This window comes from Otolemur garnettii, unplaced genomic scaffold (assembly GCF_000181295.1).
Source record: "Otolemur garnettii isolate 467f Iridium unplaced genomic scaffold, OtoGar3 scaffold00011, whole genome shotgun sequence".
Taxonomy (NCBI): domain Eukaryota; kingdom Metazoa; phylum Chordata; class Mammalia; order Primates; family Galagidae; genus Otolemur; species Otolemur garnettii.
Window position 1 is genome coordinate 5,142,521 of NW_003852406.1, and position 23,505 is coordinate 5,166,025.

The following is a 23,505-nucleotide window of genomic DNA, read 5'->3' on the forward strand; positions in this document are numbered from 1 at the left end:
GGCGCTGCCCTACACATCCTTATTTTCAAACAACCAGATAGAAAATATTCCGGGGGGAAAACAGTATGACAATAAAAAATGTATAATAACTATTTATGTAGCATTTACGTTGTATTAGGAATTATAAATAATCTAGAGATGATTTAAAGTATATGGGAAGATATGCCTTGGCGATATGCAAATACTAGGCCATTTTATATAAGGGATTTGATAGGTACTCAAATATTTGACGAAAACAAACAGGAACTTGAGTATCCTTGGATTATGTTATCTGAGGGAGTCCTGGAACCAATCCCTCAGGAATACTGAGGTACAACTATATAGCCCTTAATAAACTGAAGGAAAACTTAATAGCATTTCAAGTGTGTCAGTTGGTTCCAAAACAGAATCGCAGTGAGAACTCTTAAGATAAATATATACTAATTAAAACTTAAAAAAATAGAAAGAACTAATCATCATGGAAGTCCTGAAACTGTTTCATCTTATATATAAGAGTTTTTGAGTTAAAAATGTGAAGTTATCAGTCAAAACTATCAACAAGTGCCCTGAATAATCCCCCACAAATACACCCTATTGGTCATGGCTTCCCCCATCATGCAGGAGCTGCTCAAGTGATACCACGCTGAAGTGGACACCTTGTCAACACAGGAGTGAGTACTTCCACAGTGATCAACAGGATGCAATCTTAAAACCTGTGTATCCACCAAAGGCTCAGAGGTCCTAATTTTGAAATCTTCAAAGCTTCATTTTGTAGTATTCTTAAAGATGGCCACCAACAATTCCTCTCAATCCACCTGTCTTTTCTCCTCAAGAGACAGAGTCTATTCCCTCCTCTTGAGTCTGGGCTGACCTTGTGATTTGCTTTGACCATACTATGGTAGAACTGACACCAGGCCAGTTTGGGGCCTAGTTCTAAGAGATGTGGCATTTTTTACTCTGATTCCCTTAGAAGCCACCACCTGCTGCTGAAGAGAGAGGCTATAAGGAGAGGCCCAAGGGAACCAAGTCTAGCTGAATGCAGCTGCTAGACATCCGACCACCACAATGTGGGACAGGAGAACACTCGGTCAAACTCCACAGATTTACGAGTAGTAATACCTGCTGTTGTTTAAAAACCACTAAAATTTGGGGTAGTTTATTGCATAACAATAGATAATTGGAAAAACCTCCATCCTGCTACATACTGGCCATACCAGCATATCCATGGGCCCCAGCCTAATGTGTGCTATAGAGAGAAAAGGGATTGGAGAACTATAGGGTAGAATTCCTGGACAGAAGCCAGTAGAATAAGGTAGCTAAGAACATGAACTGCAAAGAGACAAGCCTCAGTTACAACACTGGCTCTGACCTAGCTGTGAACTTTAACAAATATTCATTAGCCTTCTTGTATATATACATAATTCCAACTATATATACGTGTGTGTATATATGTGTGTGTGTATGTCATTCTATCTATATGATACGTATTCCAACTACATAACATTTTACTTTAAAATTAACAGAATGAGATGACAGAAACTCTTCATTCTTAAATAGAACTAAGATAAGAAAGAATCATTAAGCTGAAGAATCGTCAGCTATTCTGCCAGAAGCAGGCTATTTCGGACTTGGCCATTTTCAAAAAATATAACAAAAATAGAACAGTTGTGCCTGAATTACCATTATTGAAACTACTGAAATATTTGAAGAGGAAGATCTAAGAATTCATTGGGAATAATCTAACTCAAAGTCACTGTACTTTTGGACTTATGGTAATATGTCATTTTGGTTTCATAACACAAAACATTAAAGATTTCTGAACTATTTTCCATGCACTTTCGTAAAAGTAAATTATATTGGTAAAAACTAGCATCAAACAGAGGGAGGAGTTTTGCTAAACTCTTGGGCACTGGCATTTATAATATTCAAGGACAAAGAGTTTACTTTTTAAATAATTTACCTCAGTCTGAAATTCCCGATAGGCTGTACATACTACTTAACAGGGTATGTTAAGGTATCAAAGAGGGAATTACAAAGGAAAAACCTCACTCTCAAAGTTACACTAAAAATTAAAATGCACACTGACAAAACTATATGTAATAAGTTATGTATATACATAGTACTTACATGCACATGTAAACATACCTAGGAGATATATCCACAAGTCTGTTATGAAGACTAAATGATTCAAACAAATGCTGTGTTTCTGGGCAACTGAGTCTGCTCTGTAGTGGGAATGCTCCCTGCTAACAATGGCATGGTCACATCCTACGTTCAATGTCTAAAATGTACCTCTGTCCTCAAGAGAATGTCTTCTGTTTCTGCAATTTCAGAGCTGAAGGTATATTCAGATTCATTGCTGCTGTGAGTGGAATCAGTTCTCTTGTGTCCAGGTTTAGGCACGTTCTGCAAGGCAAATGACCCAGGTATAATTAACACAACATAATAAACTGGGAATAGTGAAAACAGCATCTGCCTTGACTTGGTTCTAATCCCCACTCACTGACTTCTTGTACTCATGCCCAAATGATGTGCTCCATGTTATTTGACCAAATCATTACAAAAGGGTCACCTCCTCAAAAAGAAAGAGGTGCACCAGAACAGCAGGACAAGAATAGTTGCAAAACCAAATACTCAAATGAAAATCACCTATGCGAAGCTGGGGTGATTACTAAAGGAAGAATCACCACACATGAAGTCAAAGGCACTCATATCTACTATCTATTTATATACAAAGACACTTAAAGTTCTTAGCCAAGCCTACAGTTGTACGAGATGGCACTTATTAGTTGGCTGTGCCATTATGTCATTAAGAAAACAGATAACACCAGATAATTACCAGGATGAAGACTTTCAGTGAGCATGTTAAAAATGAGAGAGATCTCTATTTTCCCCCACATACCTACCGTTAAACAACGAATACCTTGATGTAGAAGCAGTGCTGCTATCTGCTATTTAATGTAACTTTTAGAGACAGAGTAATTTTTAAATGCTCTGGATCTGAAACAAGAGAGAACTCGGTAGGAATCCCAGCTCTGCCACTTACTTGTTCCTTACTCAACTCTTCCCAGACCTCAGTTTCATTACCAGGAAGAAAGGGACTATAATTTCTATCTCATAGAGTTTATATGAGAGGATTAAATAAGAGTATGTAATAAAGTGCTTAGCTTAGCATATATCAAATATCTGACTAATGTTAACTGCTGCGGCTATGAATGTTAGGACTCTGTAGTATCTCAACAACCTCCTCTTTGGTGATCTTCCAGTTCTGTTTCCCACTTCATATGTTATTTAATTATAAGAATACATACTTGACTTGATCATCACATTCTTTGAGAACTGTGTCTCCTGCCTCTTATGCTCCTTATCTGTCATTTCTCCATAATTTCTTGTTTTCCAGAACCTACTTTATTTATTTATTTTCTTTGCCAAGTGCAGGTAGACATGGGGGGTTCTTAGGGGAAGAGTCATATTTTGATGTGCTTGCATTGCTAAAAAATAATGATTTAATAAGCTTAAAACCTATTTTCAATTATTTATTATAAGTTAGGAATTGAATTAAGAAAATGTTGACATCCTGGATTTCCTCCTTACTCTGGAATTAATTTATCTTTAAATACTTCACAAGCCTGCATTCCCTTGCCTCAATATCTTTTCATTGTTGACCCGAAAATCTGTTGCCCTAAATCAGTCTTTTTCTCATTGTCTCTGTCCCTAAATTCCCTGGACAATTCAATGTTTTTGGAGAAAAATTCTGTTAACACTTTTTATACTAGAACAACACTCTAAAGCCTGGTAATCAGTGACACTATAAGCTTACTAGTCTTCCTTGGCCCATATATCACATAGATTATGGGAAGCCCTCCAAGAAGTCTGTCATTCCCTTTCCTTCCTAAATTTCCTCCCTTCATCTAAGGAGGCTATTTATAACAAAATGTTTCATTCGCTCTGGATTATGGCAGTGAGAGCTCCATCTGCAGAATAAATGTCAGTGAAACATTAGCCAGGTACCCATCTGTTAATTGTGAAGTTCTATCTAAACGTTGAAATAAGATAAGGTCGTTAATATTTTAATTATCTTAAATTAAAAAAATCAAATTTCATGGCAAATGTTCTGTGTAAAGACTATGACCTTGATGGTATCTGGAGCTAGGAAATGAGACCTAGAGCAGGGCTGAGCAGGAAGCAAGTAAGCTCTGACCTCCCTTCCTCTGCTTTCTCCTTTTCCTTTCCTCTGATTATTTTGTCACTCAAGAGGAATGACAGTGAGTCACAGGATTACCATGGAGAGGAATAAGGACTGAGAAATATGAAATCAAGCAGCTGAAACTGCCCCTAGAGCACTGTTAGGAACAGATGCAGAGCAAGCAGAGACTTGCTAAGAAGGAAGGAGGAGGCGTGTTGAGCTGCTGGAGGACGGCCATCCCTGGAGGGCCTTTTCTACAGAGAAGGCTACCTTGCTGAAAAAAGAGACACACGACCTCACAGATGTCTCTGGAATATGTTCATAGAGGGATCTATATATGGCACATGCTTCTCTCATTTTATTTTCCGAGATCCATAAGGCATATGCTACTATAGAATCCAAGAAATTCTGTAGAAAAGAATGTTTACCTCTGTTTAACCTGGTTGAGCCCCACATTTATTTGACTTCAGAATCATTTCTTTTCCAATGCCACTTACTAACATCCTAAGTAACCGGAGGCCTCAGAAACATCCAGTGGGATACAAGGCTAAGCTCTAATCATAACTGAAACACAGATTAACCATAAATATTGACATGGTTAGCTAGTAAATAAAGGGAATAAAAATACACATAAGAATAGAACAGTGGGGTGGCGCCTGTGGCTCAGTGGGTAGGGCACCGGCCCCATATACCAAGAGTGGTGGGTTTGAACCCAGCCCTGGTCAAACTGCATCAAAAAAAAATACCTGGGCGTGTGGCGGGCGCCTGTAGTCCCAGCTACTCAGGAGGCTGAGGTAAGAGAATCGCCGTAGCCTAAGAGCTGAAGGTTGCTGTGAGCTATGATGCCACAGCACTCTACCGAGGGCAACAGACTAAGACTCTGTCTCTTAAAAAAAAAAAAAATAATAGAACACTGAGAAACATGAGTGTCGAAGAAGACAAGGACTCCAGAGAAAGTTAAGAACTACAGAATGTGAAGGAGAAAAATTTCAATGGGGCTAGTACAGTACAGCAGTTAAGGAAGACAGGCTTGACAAGGGTCCCTATATTTGTCAGTTATATGGGTAAGTGACTTGCTCCTGCTTCTAATTTATCTTTATCATCACATATAAACCAGGGTAGAGTAGTGAGGTATGAAATAATACTCCAACATGGACTTATGTTAGCTTTTTAACCTCTTTTAGATAAGATTTTCTCATCTGAAAGATGGGAAAATTTCTTTTGTGTTATATAACCTTTTTATTTTGACATTTTAAGTGTCAGATTTTAAAGAACTTTGTCAGCAGATTCAGATTGAAGCAAAATTTGAAGCAAATATTCTTTTTTTTTTTTTGAGACAGAGCCTCTAGCTGTCCCCCTGGGTAGAGTGTCGTGGCATTACAGCTCACAGCAACCTCCAACTCCTGGGCTCAAGCGAGTCTCCTGCCTCCGCCTCCCAAGTAGCTGGGACCACAGGCGCCCGCCACAACGCCCGGTTATTTTTTTTTGGTTGCAGCCGTCATTGTTGTTTGGCGGGTCCGGGCTGGGGATTCGAACCCGCCACCTTAGGTGTACGTGGCTGGCGCCTTAGCCGGTTGAGCTATAGGCGCCTAGCCTGAAGCAAATATTCTACCCCACAGAAATTGAATTATCTTGCTTTTTATAAGAGATATTTCAGGCAGTTCTGGCCATTTGCACCACTAGGTTACCTTTCAGACTGATATTTGCAGAGGACAAGAGAGCTAGGGAACTCTTTGTTTCCTGGTGGCAGGATAAGCAGGATGGGGAGAGTGTGTAAAACTACAAGTACAAAAGTTACACTAGCAAATGTAAATGAGTCTGTGGAATAGATAATTTATTATAAAGAGTCTGAATTTTCTTTTTATAGGAACATGTCTTTGAAATATAAAAATAAGAACTAGTGGAAGAAACACTCTATTATATAAGTATTTGCTTTATATGAAAATTTTACTTTAAGCCTTTTAATATGTAAAACAGATTCCAAGCTATACTGGCATCATACTATCTTATAGTCCAGTGTTTGACCTTACTGGAATACTTGTGAATAAAATTACATAATTTCTGGGATTTACTTTAAAATAATCCAGTCCATTGGGTGGGATGAGGGAAGCAGAGGAGTGCTGACCATTTTAGAATTGGGTGATGGGTACATGGAGGATATGGAAAGAACCATTCTATTTACTTTTATGTATCTTTAAAGTTTTTCATTTCAAAAAAGACAAAAAGTAGCTGGGTGTGTGTAGCTCCAGCTACTCAGAAGCTGAGATTGGATGATTAATTCAGCCCTGGCATTCAAGGCCAGTCTAGGCAACATAGTGAGACCTCATCTCAGGAAAAGAAAGTATCTGACTCACCACCATCAAGGTCATCTCTTCCTTGAGATCATCATATCGTTCTTCTAAGCGACTGAATTCATTTAGAAGGTTCTGATATCTCAACCTTTCATCATTAAGATCAAGTTCTAGTTGTTTTGTTTCTTCTACCAACTTCTTCTCCATAGTTTCTGAAAGAAAAAAGAGGGATATGCATATCAAAGATGGCTTCATAGAATGCAAGAACATAAACATGGACACCGACTTCCAGTTATTTACTTTTAGCACCACTATAATCTATGAAGAGTACCTTAGTGTTCTTCACTAAAGAAAAAATATGGCCAAAAAATGAAATGAAGTTATATACTTATACTACAACATTAGCCCCACTAGTTCATATACTGGTTACATTCTTGAAAATCTTCCACTAGGCACCTGTTCAATAACTAAAGTATATATATTTTTTATTCCACTGGTATTAATAAAATTCTTTTGTCCAAATTAGTGTAAGCCAGGTGCAGTGGCTCACACCTGTAATCCTAGCACTCTGGGAGCCCAAGCTGGGTGGATTGCCTAAGCTCAGGCGTTTGAGACCAGCCTGAGCAAGAGTGAGACTCCATCTCTAAAAATAGCTGGGTGCTGGTGGGGGCAAGTTGGGGGGAGGCTATAGTCCCAGCTACTTGGGAGGCTGAGGCAAGAGGATTGTTTGTGCTCAGGAGTTTGAGGTTACTGTGAGCTGTGAGGTTGCTGCATTCTACTAAGGGTGACAAAGTGAGACTGTCTCAAAACAAACAAACAAACAACAACAATAAAAATAAATTAGTGTACTCTCTCAAAAAGCCAGAGGTATTTTTCAAGGGACTGGCAAGTTTTCAGTGGACCTGGCTGTCTTACTCTAGAGAGCTGCTCTCAGTTCATTTCAGTCCCATAGTCTATCTTATAATTTTCTAGTGCTTTGAACTTGGCTGCTGTTCTATGATGCCCTCATTTCCAACCAAATAAAATGCTCAAGCCTGGTCAGCTGAGTCGTGTACTTCTTAGACATTCTGTGTGTTCTGAAAAACCCTGGCTTTTCCACCCACCCACCCCACTCTGCCCTCTTAGTTGCAATGGCTGGCATTTGACTAGTATACAGTCTGGAGACTGGAGATTAGTCTCTGACTGCAGATAAAACAAAGCTCACAGCAACCTCCAGCTCTTGGGGTAGGTGATTCTCTTGCCTCAGCCTCCTGAGTAGCTGAGACTACAGGTGCCCACCACAATGCTCGGCTTTTTTTTGTTGTAGTTTGGCCGGGGCTGGGTTTGAACCCACCATCCTCAGTATATGGGGCCAGCACCCTACTCACTGAGCCACAGGCACCACCCTCAGCTATGTGTTTTAACTCCATGGGCCAACCAGTCATTTATAACATTAAGCTTCCTACCACTGCACTCTATTATATCCTTCTATTTTACGGTTAATTTCTTTTTTTAAATTTCAGATTGATACGAGGTTGCACTGTTTTCATTCCCAAGGTAAAGTAGTTGACCCCTTCACCCAGGGGGTATGCTGCACTGTGGCTAAATCTAATCACCCCGCCTGTCACTATCACCTGCCTATCACTTGATCACTCTGCTCTATCACTGCCTCATTCCTTCCTCTGTCAGTGCCGTGAGGCAAGGTGTGCTAACATCTTGTCAGAACTGCTTCCCTGGTGCCCACCACAGGGCTTCCCTAGAGTAGGGCTTTCATAATTTGCCAATGAATGAATGGAAGTATTTCTTTTCTCTAAAATATTCTACAAATAGCCTTCTATTCTCACCAGTCTGCAGAAGCTTCTCCCAAGACTATCAACAAATTTCCCTAAGCAAACTCATTATTTCTTTGTTCTTATAGTTCCATTTCAAATTACATGTTCTATTTTCCTACAAGATTCTTTTATTTATTTATTTTTTTGTCGAGACAGAGTCCCACCCTGTGCCCCTGAGCAGAGTGCAGCAGCTTGGTAGTTCACTGCAACCTCCTACTCCTGGCTTGTGGGCATCCCGCTGTCTCAGCCTCCGGAAGCCGCTGGGATTACAGGCGCTCGCTGCGGCGCCCGGCTGGGTTTTTCCATTTTTTTCATGAGTCGGGGTCTCACTTTCGCTCAGGTTGAGTCTCGAACTCCTGAGCTCCAGCGATTCTCCCTCCTCAGCCTCCCACAGTGCTGGGATTACAGCACTGTGAGCCACCACGCCTGGCTATTTTCCTACAAGATTCTTGGCATTCTGAATCCTTTCATCACACTCTGCATCCTAGAAGCCTTCTTTGCAGGCCTTCAGTGATTCTATTTCCTCTCTTAATTTTCTCTACAGGCTTCCTTGTCTTCACCTGATCCCTTAGCATGGACATTAATTCCAGTTTTGTTTTCTTTCTGTTACATTATCTCCTTCAGTTGGGAGGGAAGGGAAAGCACAGAGGGCTCTCTGACTATCAGTTTTAATAGGTGCCTGCAGGCTCACTGTTATTTTCTCTCCAATCTTCAATTTGGATTCGCTTTGGGACCCTTCCATGGTGAGACCCTACCTGACGTCCCAAACTTAGCCCTCTAACAACTGATCTCACTCATTTGTCTCATGAACAGGTACTTCTTTTCTCAACGTCCTCATTACTAACAACATACCATCAGTTTTGATTCTTTATCCTAAAACTTTAGAATATTTTTGTCTTTTCAGAATGTCATATAAAAAAGATAACATTTTGTTGATTATTGTCATATAATACGTGTATAATATACACATATGCTCATTGCAGCCCATCTCTTCCATTTCTACCAATAATCACTGTCGTTCAGGTCTATATCTTCCTATCCCATTTCTCTATATGGAAATATTTTATATATATGTATCCTTATACATAAAGTTATATACATAAACTATATATGTATGCTTATACATATATGGATACTTTGTAAATTTATCACCATTCTAATCTACCCCACAAACAGCAAACAGAATAAATATTCATTTCTCATGAGTTCTCTATTCAAAAAAATTAGAGTGTTTTTTTTTAAGTTTTGGTGGCAAAGAAATGGTTAATCTTAAAAGAGTAGCGTCTGTTGGGTTTAGGAAAAACAAAAAGTTGTAACAATATACACAGACACATATTAGCTCAAGAATTCTTATTAAATCAATAGGAATCCTATAAGCCATAATTGATAAATCATACATGAAGAACAAATTAATTTCTTAAAAAAGTACATATGACATTCAGTGAATATGAATTCATAGTTACACACAGATCAGATTTACAAGTTCACCAACTAATTCAACCAAAATATTTGGAACTTTTGCCTCTTGAAACTTTGTAAATTTATTGGTGACAGCCCCAACTTTTAAAAATATTTAAGCTCTAAGCAATGCTATAATTCATAAAGTAACATTGTAACTTATAAAACTGAGCTAAGAGCTTGGTTGGCAGCAGTGGCTGGGCTCACATGAGCAGTACCTGTCATCTCCTTAGCCTGCTCCACGATGCGGTGATTGAGGGCTTCTTTTTCCTGCTTCAGCAAAGTGTTTTCTTCCTTCAGATTTGATACCAGCTATAAAATGACACAATAACTGAGACAGCTCTACTGGACAGAGGAAGAATGATTATGAAGTCTAAAGATCACACAGCAGTTCCTTCTTGTTTCTGCCATCTCTCACCTCACGTCTTTGCCCAGTTATGTCTATCACCCTTCAAAATTGGCTCAGGTGTTATCCCCTCCAGGGAGCCTTCCTGGAAACTCTCTCCAATTAGTTGTTTTTTTCCCTTTGAGCTGCTACCTGAACCCATACATGCCTCTTTGTAGCCCTTTACTTTTCTGTCTTCCAGAATAGATTAGAAATTCCTAGAGAATAAGAATGGTGTTGATGTGTTTTACTTGGTACCTTAAACATTTAGCGATTTCCTGGTATCTAGTCAACATTTACTCTCAAAGCAATGAGCACTTAACACAAAGCTTATATATACCCATGATTCAAGTGGTAAGATTAAGGAGATTGAGGATATGAGGGTGTTTTAGTTTGAGAAATTTACTTTACACCTTCTGACACTCTTGGCTATTTGTCTTGAAAAAAGAGAGTTTCCCTTTCGTCTTCTTTTTTTTTATTTTTTGAGATTCAGGGTAAACTAGGTTATACTGATTGCATTTGTTAGATAAAGTGCCTCTTATAATTGTGTCCCGCGTCTAAGATATGTGCTATACACTATGACCCCCATCTCCCTCCCTCGTCCCTCCCTTTCATCTCCTTTTAAAAGTTTCGACTTTACAACATCAATGTACTTACTGTCACAGAACTATACACTTAAAAATGGTAAAAAAAAAAAAAAAAAAAAAAAAAAGGACTGACCTTTAACTTTCTAGTTTCTGACTTGATAAGGATTCTCAGAAGCAAAAACCAAACCAAAGGTAACTCTATAAAGTACATAATTTACTCTATTCTTCTTTGGAATAAAATGTGTTTTCAATGAGGGAAATCTGAATTCCTTTCTCTAAGTTCAAGGAACTCTCAGAGTGACAGCTTTAACAATAGGAACGTGGCAGGCAAATTTCTTATCATGTCAGGGGTTCAGAGACGAGGAGAGAGGATGTTGGGACGAAGGATCCCTGAAGGCCAAGAAAGTTAGATCACAACACTGAGCCGTAGCAGAAGTCAGTCCAGAAGATATGCCTCTGACGATGTGGCCTTAACATCGACTCTCAGTAAAAGGGCCCAAGCTCTAGGAGCTCAAGAGAAGTTTCTCTTCAGCAGGGCTATGCCACCAGTCACCCGTGGTGCTTTTTCAAAAAACATGTGCTAGCCCAGGTCTCAAGAGCTTGGGTATGGCTTGGCACCTGTGGCTCAAGTGGCTAAGGTGCCAGACATGTACACCTGAGCTGGCTGGTTCGAATCCAGACCAGGCCCACCAAACAACAATGACAGCTGCAACCAAAAAATAGCTGGGCGTTGTGGCGGGCGCCTATGGTCCCAGCTACTTGGGAGGTGGAGGCAGGAGACTCGCTTGAGCCCAGGAGTTGGAGGTTGCTGTGAGCTATGATGCCATACCACTCTACCCAGGGGGACAGCTTAAGGCTCTGTCTCAAAAAAAAAAAGAGCTTGGGTAGGTCCCTTTTAAAAACTCTTCAGCAGATTCTGATACACACTCCTGATTAAGAACCATAGCTCTAGTAACTTCTGGCCTGAGAATCTTATTTTCTTGACCATGAAGCTAGCTATCACAGAAATAGTTTCTTTTGTCTTCTATAACTACACTCCATGAAAAGGATTAATGGTAGTCCCTATAGCTTTTCCTGGAAAAGTAGAAGATATGAAAAAAACAAAAGGGGAATTCTGAATGTGTTATGCACCACTCTATCAGGATAGAAAGGCAAGAATTTGGCTTTGAAGAGGAAAGGATGCTCTTCCCATCAAGCTTAAATACTCTACAGATTCAGAGGAATCTAGAAACCTTCTGTGGACTCAGGAAACTTAAAGGAAGAAAAGCGATCTTAAACATTCAAGAGTATCCCTTTGAAAAAATTCAGAGAAAGCAAGTTTGCCATGTCAAGACAACATCACATTAAAAAAAACATTACACAGTGGCATGGCTGTCTCTATACACAGAGTCCAGATACAGAAGGAATTATTTTATTGGGTCACTGAATACCATGGAGGGATTGCAATTTTACTAGCTACTCTATCCTAACTGAATTGCGTCTAAGCTGCCACTAAGGTTCTCACTGCACAGGCTGCTGTTAACATTCAGAAATTAGGATAGAAAAAGCCCACCATCAGTAACATGTAGCACTGAAGTACTGATCAATTTGTAAGCTTTTTTTTTTTTTAACCTTAAGGTGGGTTCTAATGGATAATACCTCTTAGCTATGATTACTGTGCAGACATTTGGATTTCTCTTGCTTGAACTTCATAATACAACCTTAATGTAGGATCCCTACTACCAGGTATTTACAGCTCATTGTTTGATTTGCTTCTTAATCACATTAACCCTAGGGGGGGCAGGGAAGTCTTTACTCCACCCAGATCAACATGTTTGTAAGAAAACATGTTAGTAGGTACTTGGCCACTAATTCTCCTCTTAAAATGTTTCTTTGCCTCTATTAGTCAAAAGTTCTGCCAAAAGATCTATGACCTATTCATGTGGGAGAAATGCTTAGAAAATAGTAATAATGAAGAATAAACCAAAAGAAATGTGTATTACATCTCTGATTAAAACCAACAGCTGACTAAGTCAATAGAGCATCAGACTTTTAAACCAACATTGAGGAACATGGACCAGGTCAAAATGATAGCGTATTTGCTACGTCATGTAGGGACGGAGATATGGACATTAGCTCCTACCTGCTCTGTTTCTTGTTTATACCTATCTGCACGTTCCTCAATGCATTTTTTCTCCGACTGAGTCTGTTCCAAGTCTTTCCGGAGCTTGGCAATTTCTTCCTGCAGACTAAGGACGCGCCCAGTGGCGATCTTCGCCTCCTCCTCACTTAGGTGAAGACGTTCTAAGTCACTGCGCAGTTTCTCAGTCTCAGAATTATATACTCCTTCTAGATTGGTCAGTTTCTCCAGGAGGCATTTGTAGTCTTTGTTCTTTAAATACACAAATAAGTAATAATAAGTAAATATACACATCATCAAGTGTATTTGTGAGAAAACCATGCTCATTCATCATATTCGTGCTTATCATCAGAGCACTGATATGTATCTAACCAAAATATTAACCACAACATTTGTAAGAATACAACAAATACCCTCTTGGAGACATAAAGAGAGAAGAAAATAGGCACAATTATTTTGCTCTACATGATAATGAACACAGATATAATTTTTTCATAGTCACAAGGTGAGTTACACAGTAAATTCTTAATTTCCTGATTCTTAATCCGTAAGTAGGAGAATCTATACTTCCTTTTGAAAATACAGTCATGAACTACTAAAAACCATGCTAGTAAGTGATGCATAAGAATTGTAAAATGACCTCAAAACCACACATTTCTTATATATTTTTGTTTAAGACCTCAAAATTTCCTCCTCCTACTCAGAAAGTCTGATAAATACCATTTCATTATGACTTGTTTTTCTTTGCCCTCCTGAGTTTTATATATTCCTTTTTGGGGGGGACAGAGTTTTGCTTTATTGCTCAAGGTAGAGTGCCTTGGTGTCAACCTAGCTCAAACTCCTGACCTCAAACTCCTGGGTTTAAGTGATCCTCCTGCTTCAGCCTCCCAGTAGCTGAGAACATAGGCAAGTGCCACTGTGTCTGGCTAATTTTTCTATTTTTAGTAAAGATGGTCTCTCTCTTCCTCAGGCTGGTCTTGATCTCCTGAGCTCCAATGATCCTCCTGCCTCAACCTACCACAGTGCTAGGATTACAGGAGTGATCCTAGCCCAGCGTACTTATATATTTTTAATTGCCTATTCTATTATTTGCATGTGCTAAAATATTACCTAGTAACTATCTCTAACCAATAAAATTTATATCTCTGCAAATAGACTATAAGCTCCTTAGAAGCAACAAATATTTTCATGCTTCTTTTGCCATTTCAATGCTAAACAACTCATGTATAAAATGAACATGATCCCACATGCAAATAAATAATAATGGTGACAGGGCTCTGTAAAGTGAAGTACAATATGACTCTTGATCATAAAGGTTTGGAGCATTATTCGAACTTTGCTTATTATGTGAACTTTGCTTTTAAAAATAATTTCCTGCCTTAGTCCCTAAAATGGTAATCTTATGAGGTCATCATTATTTTACATTTGGCTCAGACTGAGAAAGGGGAAACAATATTGAAAACAATCTCCCTGGGTTTCTTCAGGCGTGGGCCACTTTCAGGGCTCCTTTCTGAAACACACCTGCTCATCGACTTTGCGCTGCAACTGCATGATCTTGTTCTCCATGCCGATGTGGAGCTTCTTATAGCGTTCCACAGAGCGAGCCTCAATTTTGAGCTTCTTTAGCTCACGCTTGGCCATCATCCGCCGGAAGCAACACTGCAGGTAGATGATGGCCTGCATGCTCCTCTTGTAGTGTGTGCGAGCCAGCCAGCCCCGGACCCACTTCTGAATGATGACTGCTTTGTGCTGGCGGAGCATCTGCAGAAAAGGGTGAGGACAAGTAATGTCAGGCACTGGACTAGACTCAAGGCTCAACTTTATCAACCTATGTCAGGCTGAGACTTTATACATGACCACAAGGAAAAGATATAAAAGCTGAATCCACAGTGTATTGTGTGGATTATACATATCACAGATATATAAAGGTACGAAATTATTTTTAAAGATTTTTTAACAAGCAGACTACAGTAGGTGATTTGAGAAACATAAAAAAGTATTATTTTCACATATTATATGTATATATGTATGATTCTAATCAGAGTAGATACTTAGAAGGTATCTCAATAAAAGCACCAAATTACCAAAAGAAAAACAATTCTAAACAAAAGAACCAATACATCAGGTTTCTTATTGGTATATGATTCCTGTTTAACAGAACCAGGTTGTGAATAAAAGACTTCCCTGCCACCCTTGCTGCTGACACCACCTCACAGAGCATTAGGCTGGTGCATGAGGATGTGGGTGTGGGCAGCAAACGGACCATGGAGACTAACTCTTGAGGGGCAGTAAAGTTTGTACTGATTATTGATTTACTTCCCAGGAACAAAAAGACGATACTCTCATTTGCTATATTTGAGAAATGCCATCTTAGTGAAGATTTTTCTTTGTTTCAAATGTAGCAGGAATCCACTTACGGGCTTTAAAGGTGGGAGGGATGGGGATTTCAAAGGAAAGCTAAAGTAAGAATATGAGAATTAAACTAATTTTATTTTTGATGTTATATTTTCTGTAAAAAATCCTGATATTCCCCTAAATTTATAAACCATTTATATCAAAAACATTCCTTTTATTGATAAAGATTATCAAGAAGAAATTCTTGAATTTGAAGAAAAGTTGAACTAGAAAAATCTTGAGATCCCTCTACATCTGTGAGTTTATGAAATTACTCTTGTTTGACATATGTTTAAGTGCTATGCATTTTGGTACTTATTAGTGATTATCTATCACATATGGACACAATGTATATCTCATCAAACTTCTAAGATATAAAAATCTCTGCAACCATCTACCCAAATAGATAGAAGTTTAGTGAGCTCATTAAAAGAATAGTTCCTATTTTTAGGTTATATACCTAAAAAAAAAAAAAAAACTTTAAAAAGAGCCATTCGTATATATAAGAAGTGGTTAGACCATCAAATACCAAATAAACAAAGGTGTTCCAGAGACCTGAACAGTATCTTCAGCCAACTCAAGCCTGCCTTCAGGGGCTATTTTTCTAATGGGAAGGCAGCCTTCGGTTCTCATTAAGAGCAGCCACTGCATTACTGCTCTGCGGTTGGGAGTTCTGAACTCTCACTGAACATCACAATCCCAAGGGAGGCCTCTGTCTTATCCAGATGACTGAAAGCCACTGGGTGAGACCCAGTGCTGAAAAATGGAAGGCTTTCAGACTTCAATTCTCAAGCAGCACACAGTGGCAAAGCTGTTAATGTGAATTTTTCTATTCCATTTGCTTCCCCCCAGGTAACTTTGGACAGTGTTGCATTTTGTAATTTTAATCAAATGGAAACAGCATATAATCAGAGCTTCCATTTTCAATCTCTTTTCTATCAGTAAGTCAGAGAAATTAAAGAATACTCTTTAAGAGCCACCCTCCAATCTCATGAATGGGAACCTTGGACCTCAAATACAGCTAGAAGGAGCACTAATTATGAGCAGCTGGTTACTAGTCTCTATGTGAACAACTGCCTAACCTGCCACCACCACTGCATCCATTCACAGTGGGAGCCCAAACTGGCCAGAGACTGCTACTGCTAGACCAGCAGCCTCAAAGCCCAGTTCATATGTTCCTGAAGAGAGTACCGAGGAAAAGGGGAAGGTAATCTTGCCCAAATGAAAGAGATTACAAACCTTCCATCAACTGTCACAGGTAATGATTACAACTAATCTGGTCATTCGCTGTCCATAGTTATGTCAATGATTGTTAGATATAAAAATTTCTGGAACATCATACCCTAGTCAATACAGTTGTACAACATTGTTATAATTAATTTCCTCTTCGCCATGCTAATTTTCTTTTTCCATTATCTTATTAATAAATATATACATTCCAATTGCTGGTTGTCGCCATAGTCTACATCCACTGTAGCCCCCTGTGGTACTCTGTATAGATAAGGGATTTGACTAATGTTAATCGAATGAATAAACAAAGTTGAAAATAATGCCTCACCTTACGATACCTATTTCTGGCTAAATAGCCTCGTAAATAAGACTGAAGAACAACAGTGGCAGCTCGTTTAATCTTGTACCTTCTGCGGACCACATACATGCGCCAGTACTTCTGAATGATGGTTGCTGCCCTGGTTCTGCGCAGAAACTTAGCATAGCTGATCAAAGAAAATAATGGTGCATTATCAGTAATCAGAAAAACAGAAATTACGTTGTGGAAACTTAAGAGTGTCAATATCTTAGGCATAGGATTAGTATCTCCATTGCATTACTCTAATAATGTGCATGTAAAAATCAATATTTATATGTACTTGCATTTGTATAGCAATTTATAGCTTCCTGAAGTCTTTTTGCACACATTATCTCATTTGAGACTTCTCTCACCCTGAAAAGTGGGATGACCCATATAGCTGGATTTTATAAGACAGAAAGTGAAGTTCATAAAAGCTCATTCTTTCTAGGACAAGACCATTACCCAGGCTATGTCCCCTTCACATAGCAGATCCATGTACACAGTAATCCAGTTACTTATTACTTACTTATTACCAGCTTTCTTGGATCTAGCCATTTGTAAATCTACCATATTTTTCCTAAACATATTAAAGTTCTTCATCATTAATTTACTTCTACTTCTAAATTAAAATTATGCTGTTATATAATCATACCAAGGTATAATTCTCTTCCAGAACTTCTCAATTAATTGCTCTCCAAAACTCCTCAAGGGATTCATTCTTAACTAGTTCATATTTGTAACTGTTTTAATTTACATATGATTTCTCCAACCCTCATATAAAAGTATAAAAAAACAAAGAATTCAGAGGACATAAGTAGGCAGCAACTTATAAATTTTGGAGGATGAATCTGAATGATGCACAAGGGTAAGTGAAATTTTATTATGTTTAGCTATCTTATGAGTTAACTTGTTTTCCCAGGAAACTAAACAGGGATGAGTGTTGCCTATCAGATAGAGTGACCAATCAAAACTGTCCTAGGTTGAAAAATGAATTAAACAGGTAAAGGGGCTGTGAGCTAAAGTGACCTACCATCGAGCCTGGTAGCCCCGCACGTATCTCTGCACAGCGATGGCCGCCCTCCGCATCCTTAGGTACTTCTTCCTCAGCAGCCACCCTCGGATGGTCTTTTGGATCCGGATACAGGCAGCCCTCAGTTTATCTGCTCTTAATTTTTCTAGATAGGCCACTTGACCGGCACGGAAAAAGATCTTTGTCTTACCAAACTGGTATTTATCCTGGTCCTATTTTGGGAAGAAATTATATACTCAGAAATAATGACCATATAAATGAAATTTTAAAGAGAAAAAAATATGTCTAAAAGCAGAGTCAGTAAAGGGATGAATCTATCAGCTAAAACTTTGGCTATGTCACAATTAGCTAATGGAGCCATGTTTTTGATCCTATGCAAGTTGAGCAATTAGAAGGGATTTTAAGGAAAACTGCAGTTTAAGAGTTATTTTCCAGAATGATTCTACCTGGCATTATTATCTGAGGCCCAAAACTTGGTTGTGGGTTATAGGCAGCTATTATTGGCTTGTTTGTATTTTAAACATCTCAAGGAAATGGAGATGCTGACACTCTCTCTGACTGACCCAGGCTGTAAGGATTACATCAGGCTGTATACTCCATGAGAAAGCTGAAGGGACAAAAACACCAGTGTGAAGAATAAAGAAGGAAGAAATGCAGACAAAATAAAATTTTAAAAACAAAAAATCCTTGGGTATTCATATTAAAGAGTTAAATTTTTAAGCATTAATCTCTTGGCTTTATCAGCAGTATCTGAAAACAAATAAAACTCTATGTGTCTGAAATTCTACAAATTATAAACTCCTTTTACAAAAACATAATCATTTATATTACTCATTGACTTTTGAGTATAATCATATTTGAGGTATAAACACAGACATACATGCACCTTTCTATCTAGTACATTGTGATTCACCTTTCCAGAAGCATGCAAATTATTACCCGTTTCTCATTCATATCAAAAGAATGAAATTTATGTATAATAATCACCACTGTAATCTAAAATGCTAAGCAAAAACAAAGAAAATCACTTTTCACTGTAAGCAGGTATCTCCTACCTTGTACATGAAACCAGAATCAGAAACCTCCACATATATCTAAAAAAATCTAAAATGATTTCAATTTAAATCAATCGAGTTGACATACAAACCCTAACTAGAAACCAGCTGTTTCCCTAGCCAAGTCCCTGTCCACCTCAGATTTTCCCCCATGTGTCCTACACCAAACTTGCCTCTATCTCACAGCCTCCTCTGCTTAAAGTCCCTGCAATGCCTGGGTGTGGGCCTAACAGGGTCTGGGTGAGGAGGCCAGGCATAGCACCACTCTTCCTTTCTGCTCTGTATTCCCATTTGAACCCAGGTTAGAAGGGAGTTGGGCCAAACTCAAAAAACATTAGACTTTTTTTTTTTTTTAACATTACTCAGAATTAACTCTTTCAAAAGAGTTAATTCTGAGCCTTAACTCTTTCAAAGAAAAAAGTCTGTGGCTCAGCGAGTAGGGCGCCGGCCCCATATACCGAGGATGACGGGTTTGAACCCAGCCCTGGCCAAATTGCAACAAAAAATAGCCAGGCGTTGTGGTGGGCACCTGTAGTCCCAACTACTGAGGAGACCAAGGCAAGAGAATTGCCTAAGCCCAAGAGCTGGAGGTTGCTGTGAGCTGTGACACCACGGCATTCTACTGAGGGTGACAAAGTCAGACTCTGTCTCTTTAAAAAAAAAAAAAAAAAGTCTTACTATCAAAGAAGGGGTATTACACTTAGTTAACAGTAAATATCACTAATTACCTTAGAGTGAGGTGATTCATCCAGACTAGTGTTAAGAAACCTTTCACGAAGACCTAGATGAATGGTTCTCAAAATGCAGTGAGTCCTCAGATACCAATAGCATCATCTGGGAACTTGTTACAAAGGCAAATTACTAGGACCATCTCAAATCTACTGAATCAGAAGCTCTGATGGAGGGGCCCAGCAATCGGGGTTTTTATAAGAATTTCAGGTGATTCTGATGTACAATAAAGTCTGGGAACGCCTTAGGCTGGTAGGAAAGACTCTGTAACTCCAACCTTCATTTCCTATTTCTCTACTGTCCTATACACAAATCTTAACACTGCTAAAGGTACTATTCCTGAGCAAATCCTGTGCTTTCCTCCTTCTTTACACTTTGCTCCTTAAATATTCTCTTTCCATGTTTTGTTTTCCTTTTCTGAGACAGGGTCTTATTCTGTCACCCAGGCAAGGGTGCAGCAGCTTAATCACAGCTCACTATAGCCTTGAATTCTTGGGCTCAAGTGATTTTCCCACCTTACCCTTCCAAGTTGCTGAGATGAAAAGCATGTGCCACCCATACCTCCCTATAGTTTAAAAACAATTTGTAGAGATGGGATCTTACTATGTTGCCCAGGCTGGCCTCAAACTCCTGGTTTCAAGCAGTCTTGCCACCTTGGCCTCACAAAATACTGAATTTATAGGCATGAGCCACTGTGCCCAGACTCCTTCCATTTTTGTACAACCTGACCCTTTCTTCAGGGCCTGACCCAAAATATACCTCTTTTGTGAAATCATTCCTCCTACCCACAGCTGGATGTGGCTTTGCTTGCCTTTGATTTTTTTATCCCACTCGCCTAGCATTTGATATAGACCAGCAATTCTCAACCTGTGGGTGGCAACCCACAGGAACTGTATTAAAGGGCTGCGGCATTAGGAAGGTTGACAACCACACATATAGACACTAAAGTATGTTATACTTATCTTTAAAATGCATTACTTTCCAAGAACATTACCCGAGAACAAGACTTCCTTCTTCCTAATCACACAGACTCTGGCCTGGTGCCTTCAAAATTTTGTTTCCTGACAGTGGACCACCATCCTCACTAGTTCTAGCATTCTCAACACAGTGGGCCTCAACCTCCAAGACCATGTGCCACTCCACATCCCACCCCCCAAAAATCTGAATTAGTGGTATTTGGCATGGGAGTCCCCAGGGCTCCCACAGGTCAGGACCACAGGCTTTTGGCCAACATCTGCAGACAAAAGTAAGTGAACTCTTTCTCACCACTATCAGTTTCTCTAAGACATTCTTGCATGTTTGCTTTCTGTCACTCAGCACATCTTTTTGCTTCATTAGGACACGGTAGCGGCTGAAAAATTCTTGGTAAGTCCACCTATAAAAAAGAAAACCATATCACTTATTTAAAGAACTAGGATTCTCACCCATTAGGATCCCTTGCATTTGACAAATGCCAGGCTCACCGTGAGGGGAAGCCTGCCGCGCTGATTCGGATGGTTTCCAGGACACCGCACGCTCTCAGTTGCTGCACTGCCCTCTTCTCATCAAACCTAGCGTAACAGTGAAAGTCATTACTCCACAGAGAACCTACCTGCAGCCACAAACTACTCTCCTCAGTCTGGGTTTTAATTTTTTTAAAGCACTCAAAAGTTGGAGCAGAAATCAACATGCAAAGTGGGGGACGTAAATAACAGTAAAAATAAAGAGCCATAAATATTACCCGTGATTCATACCACCAACTCATAAGAAAGTCCATTGAGCATATTTTTTAAAAAATTCAAAATTGCCCTTTACTTTTTCCACACTTGTTACACGGCATGGCCCCTCTAGAAATGTTCAGAATTCATTCACTCACCATATATATAGCTCCCCTAGAAAAAAGACTGGCTAGCCCTGAAAAACCCTCCAACAGGAAGGACAAATTACATGGTCCTAAAAGCTATTAATTGTGTACATATTAAGCATTTATATAGTGTCTGCATCAGTGAAAAACATTTTAATTTTGTATAACATTTTATATTTGTTTCACCAGACAAATGGTATCGTACAGTTAAATTGACACTAACAGAGGAAGAGGAAAGGTTTCCCTTCCATCAGATGATTGGTCCTATTACTCCCTAGTTAAGCTCTGTGGACTCTTTTCCTGTGCTATCTCCTCAGTTGTTCTGTTGGTGGCGGGAGATGGAGGTGGCTAATGGAAGTCATGGTCCCTAGGGCTGGCCAGCAGAGTAGCCCAGATGCACCAGCTTCTTCCTGCTTCTCATTTCCTCTAGAAAGGAACTCTCGGTGACAAGAAGGGAAGGATGGCAATCTTTCAGAAGTGCGCTCCAGTCTAACACACGATCTCCAGAGTAGGATTAGCAGGATTCATGAAACGAGCACTCATTGCTTATGGAGAAGGGGTAAAAGTTGATAAATGTGTCTGGTCTCTGACCTACAAATTCCACTTCTAGAAATATATTCTCCTAAGGATGTAATCAAGACAAATACACAACAATGTTTGGCAGCAGATGTTTATTACAACATTGTTGGAACTATCTAAACGGTTGCCAACAGGGATTAATTAAAATGATGGTATATCTATACAATGCGATACTCTAGAGCCATTAAAATGATGATGTGGATTTCTATATATTATCATGGAAAGTGTCCATAGTCTATTAAATTAAAATCAGAAACAAAATAGCAATTACAGCCTGAGTTCATCCCTTTTGTCAATGATGGTCTCTCTCTCCCTCACTTTCTCCAACCCTAACCTACACATGCACATGGGACAGGAAAGGAAGGGATAGTGGTCAGCCAAGGAGGATCTATGCCAGTTCACAACAGCTATCTCTCTGGGTGTGGGGATGCTTTTTCATTTATTTTTATACTATTCTACATTTCCTAAAAATTGTTTTTACAATGTATGTATATTACTTTTAAATTAGAGAAATATTTCCATTTTCAGAAAAAAATCCAGAAAGATTTATTCTCTCCTCATACACAGTATTTGCAGTAAGATGAAAAGTTGGTAAAAGAAGACTTCTCTGATCGTTTCAACAGTTGACAAGCAGCAAGAAAGCCTTTGCCAAAGCCCCCTTAATTGGTTTTAACTAACACCCAAATTAACCAAAAAAGTTCTGGAAAATTTTGAACTGGGATAAATTCTTTTCTTGTTTTGTTTTGAGACAGAGTCTCACCCCAGTAAAGTGCTGTGGCGTCATAGCTCACAGCAGCAACCTCAGACTCTTGGGCTCAAGTGAGTCTCTTGCCTCAGTCTCCTGAGCAGCAGGGACTACAGGCGCCTGCTGTAATGTCCAGCTATTTTTAGAGATGGAGTCACACTCTAGATCAGGCTGGTCTCGAACTGGTGAGCTCAGGCAATTTGCCCTCCTCTCACCTCCCAGAGTGCTGGGATTACAGGCATGAGCCACCATGCCCAGTATGGGATAAATTCAAAACAGAAAATGAAACTAGAAATTCTCTGTTAACCCCAACTTTTCAAATCCTCAGAAGTCTAACTGCTAATTTGTTCTCACATTCTCAAAAAGAAACAAAAACTGAAAAAAATTCTACTAACTAGTAGTTTCCCTCTGTCAGCCATCAAGATTTACCCTAATTATTTTTCCGCATGTTGGTTTGCTACTCCTTATGGTATATGGGCACTTTTTAATTCAGTAGTTAAGAAATACTTACGTGAATGGGAACTTGAAGTCATTAGGCTTAATACAGCGCACATAGTGAGGGGTGGTAGCATTGAGTGTCTCCATAAGCAGGTGAAGGGAGTTTCGGAACTGCATGACCAGGGGCAGAAAGGGGCATCAAGGTTTTGTCAAAAGTCAAAGACGATACAAAACAATTTAAAATTCTCTTCCTATGGCATTAATGGAGATGACTTTGCCACCTATGAACCTGACCCATCTTCAGAA

At 39.2% G+C, this 23,505-nt stretch overlaps 1 protein-coding gene across 7 annotated transcripts in view; it reads right to left on the reverse strand.

Moving 5' to 3' along the window:
* Positions 1-23,505, reverse strand: part of MYO5A (myosin VA) — a 126,861-nt gene that overhangs the window by 45,888 nt on the left and 57,468 nt on the right. For all 7 annotated transcript variants that reach the window (XM_012801968.2, XM_023510112.1, XM_023510111.1 and 4 more), the window contains exons 15-24: positions 23,273-23,370; positions 21,058-21,144; positions 20,861-20,969; positions 17,811-18,022; positions 16,769-16,925; positions 14,338-14,577; positions 12,820-13,068; positions 9,944-10,037; positions 6,520-6,668; positions 2,272-2,385 (exon numbers count right to left, since the gene is read on the reverse strand). In XM_012801968.2, coding sequence (XP_012657422.1) covers positions 2,272-2,385; positions 6,520-6,668; positions 9,944-10,037; positions 12,820-13,068; positions 14,338-14,577; positions 16,769-16,925; positions 17,811-18,022; positions 20,861-20,969; positions 21,058-21,144; positions 23,273-23,370 — 1,509 coding nt within the window. The remainder of the gene's footprint in view (positions 1-2,271; positions 2,386-6,519; positions 6,669-9,943; positions 10,038-12,819; positions 13,069-14,337; positions 14,578-16,768; positions 16,926-17,810; positions 18,023-20,860; positions 20,970-21,057; positions 21,145-23,272; positions 23,371-23,505) is intronic.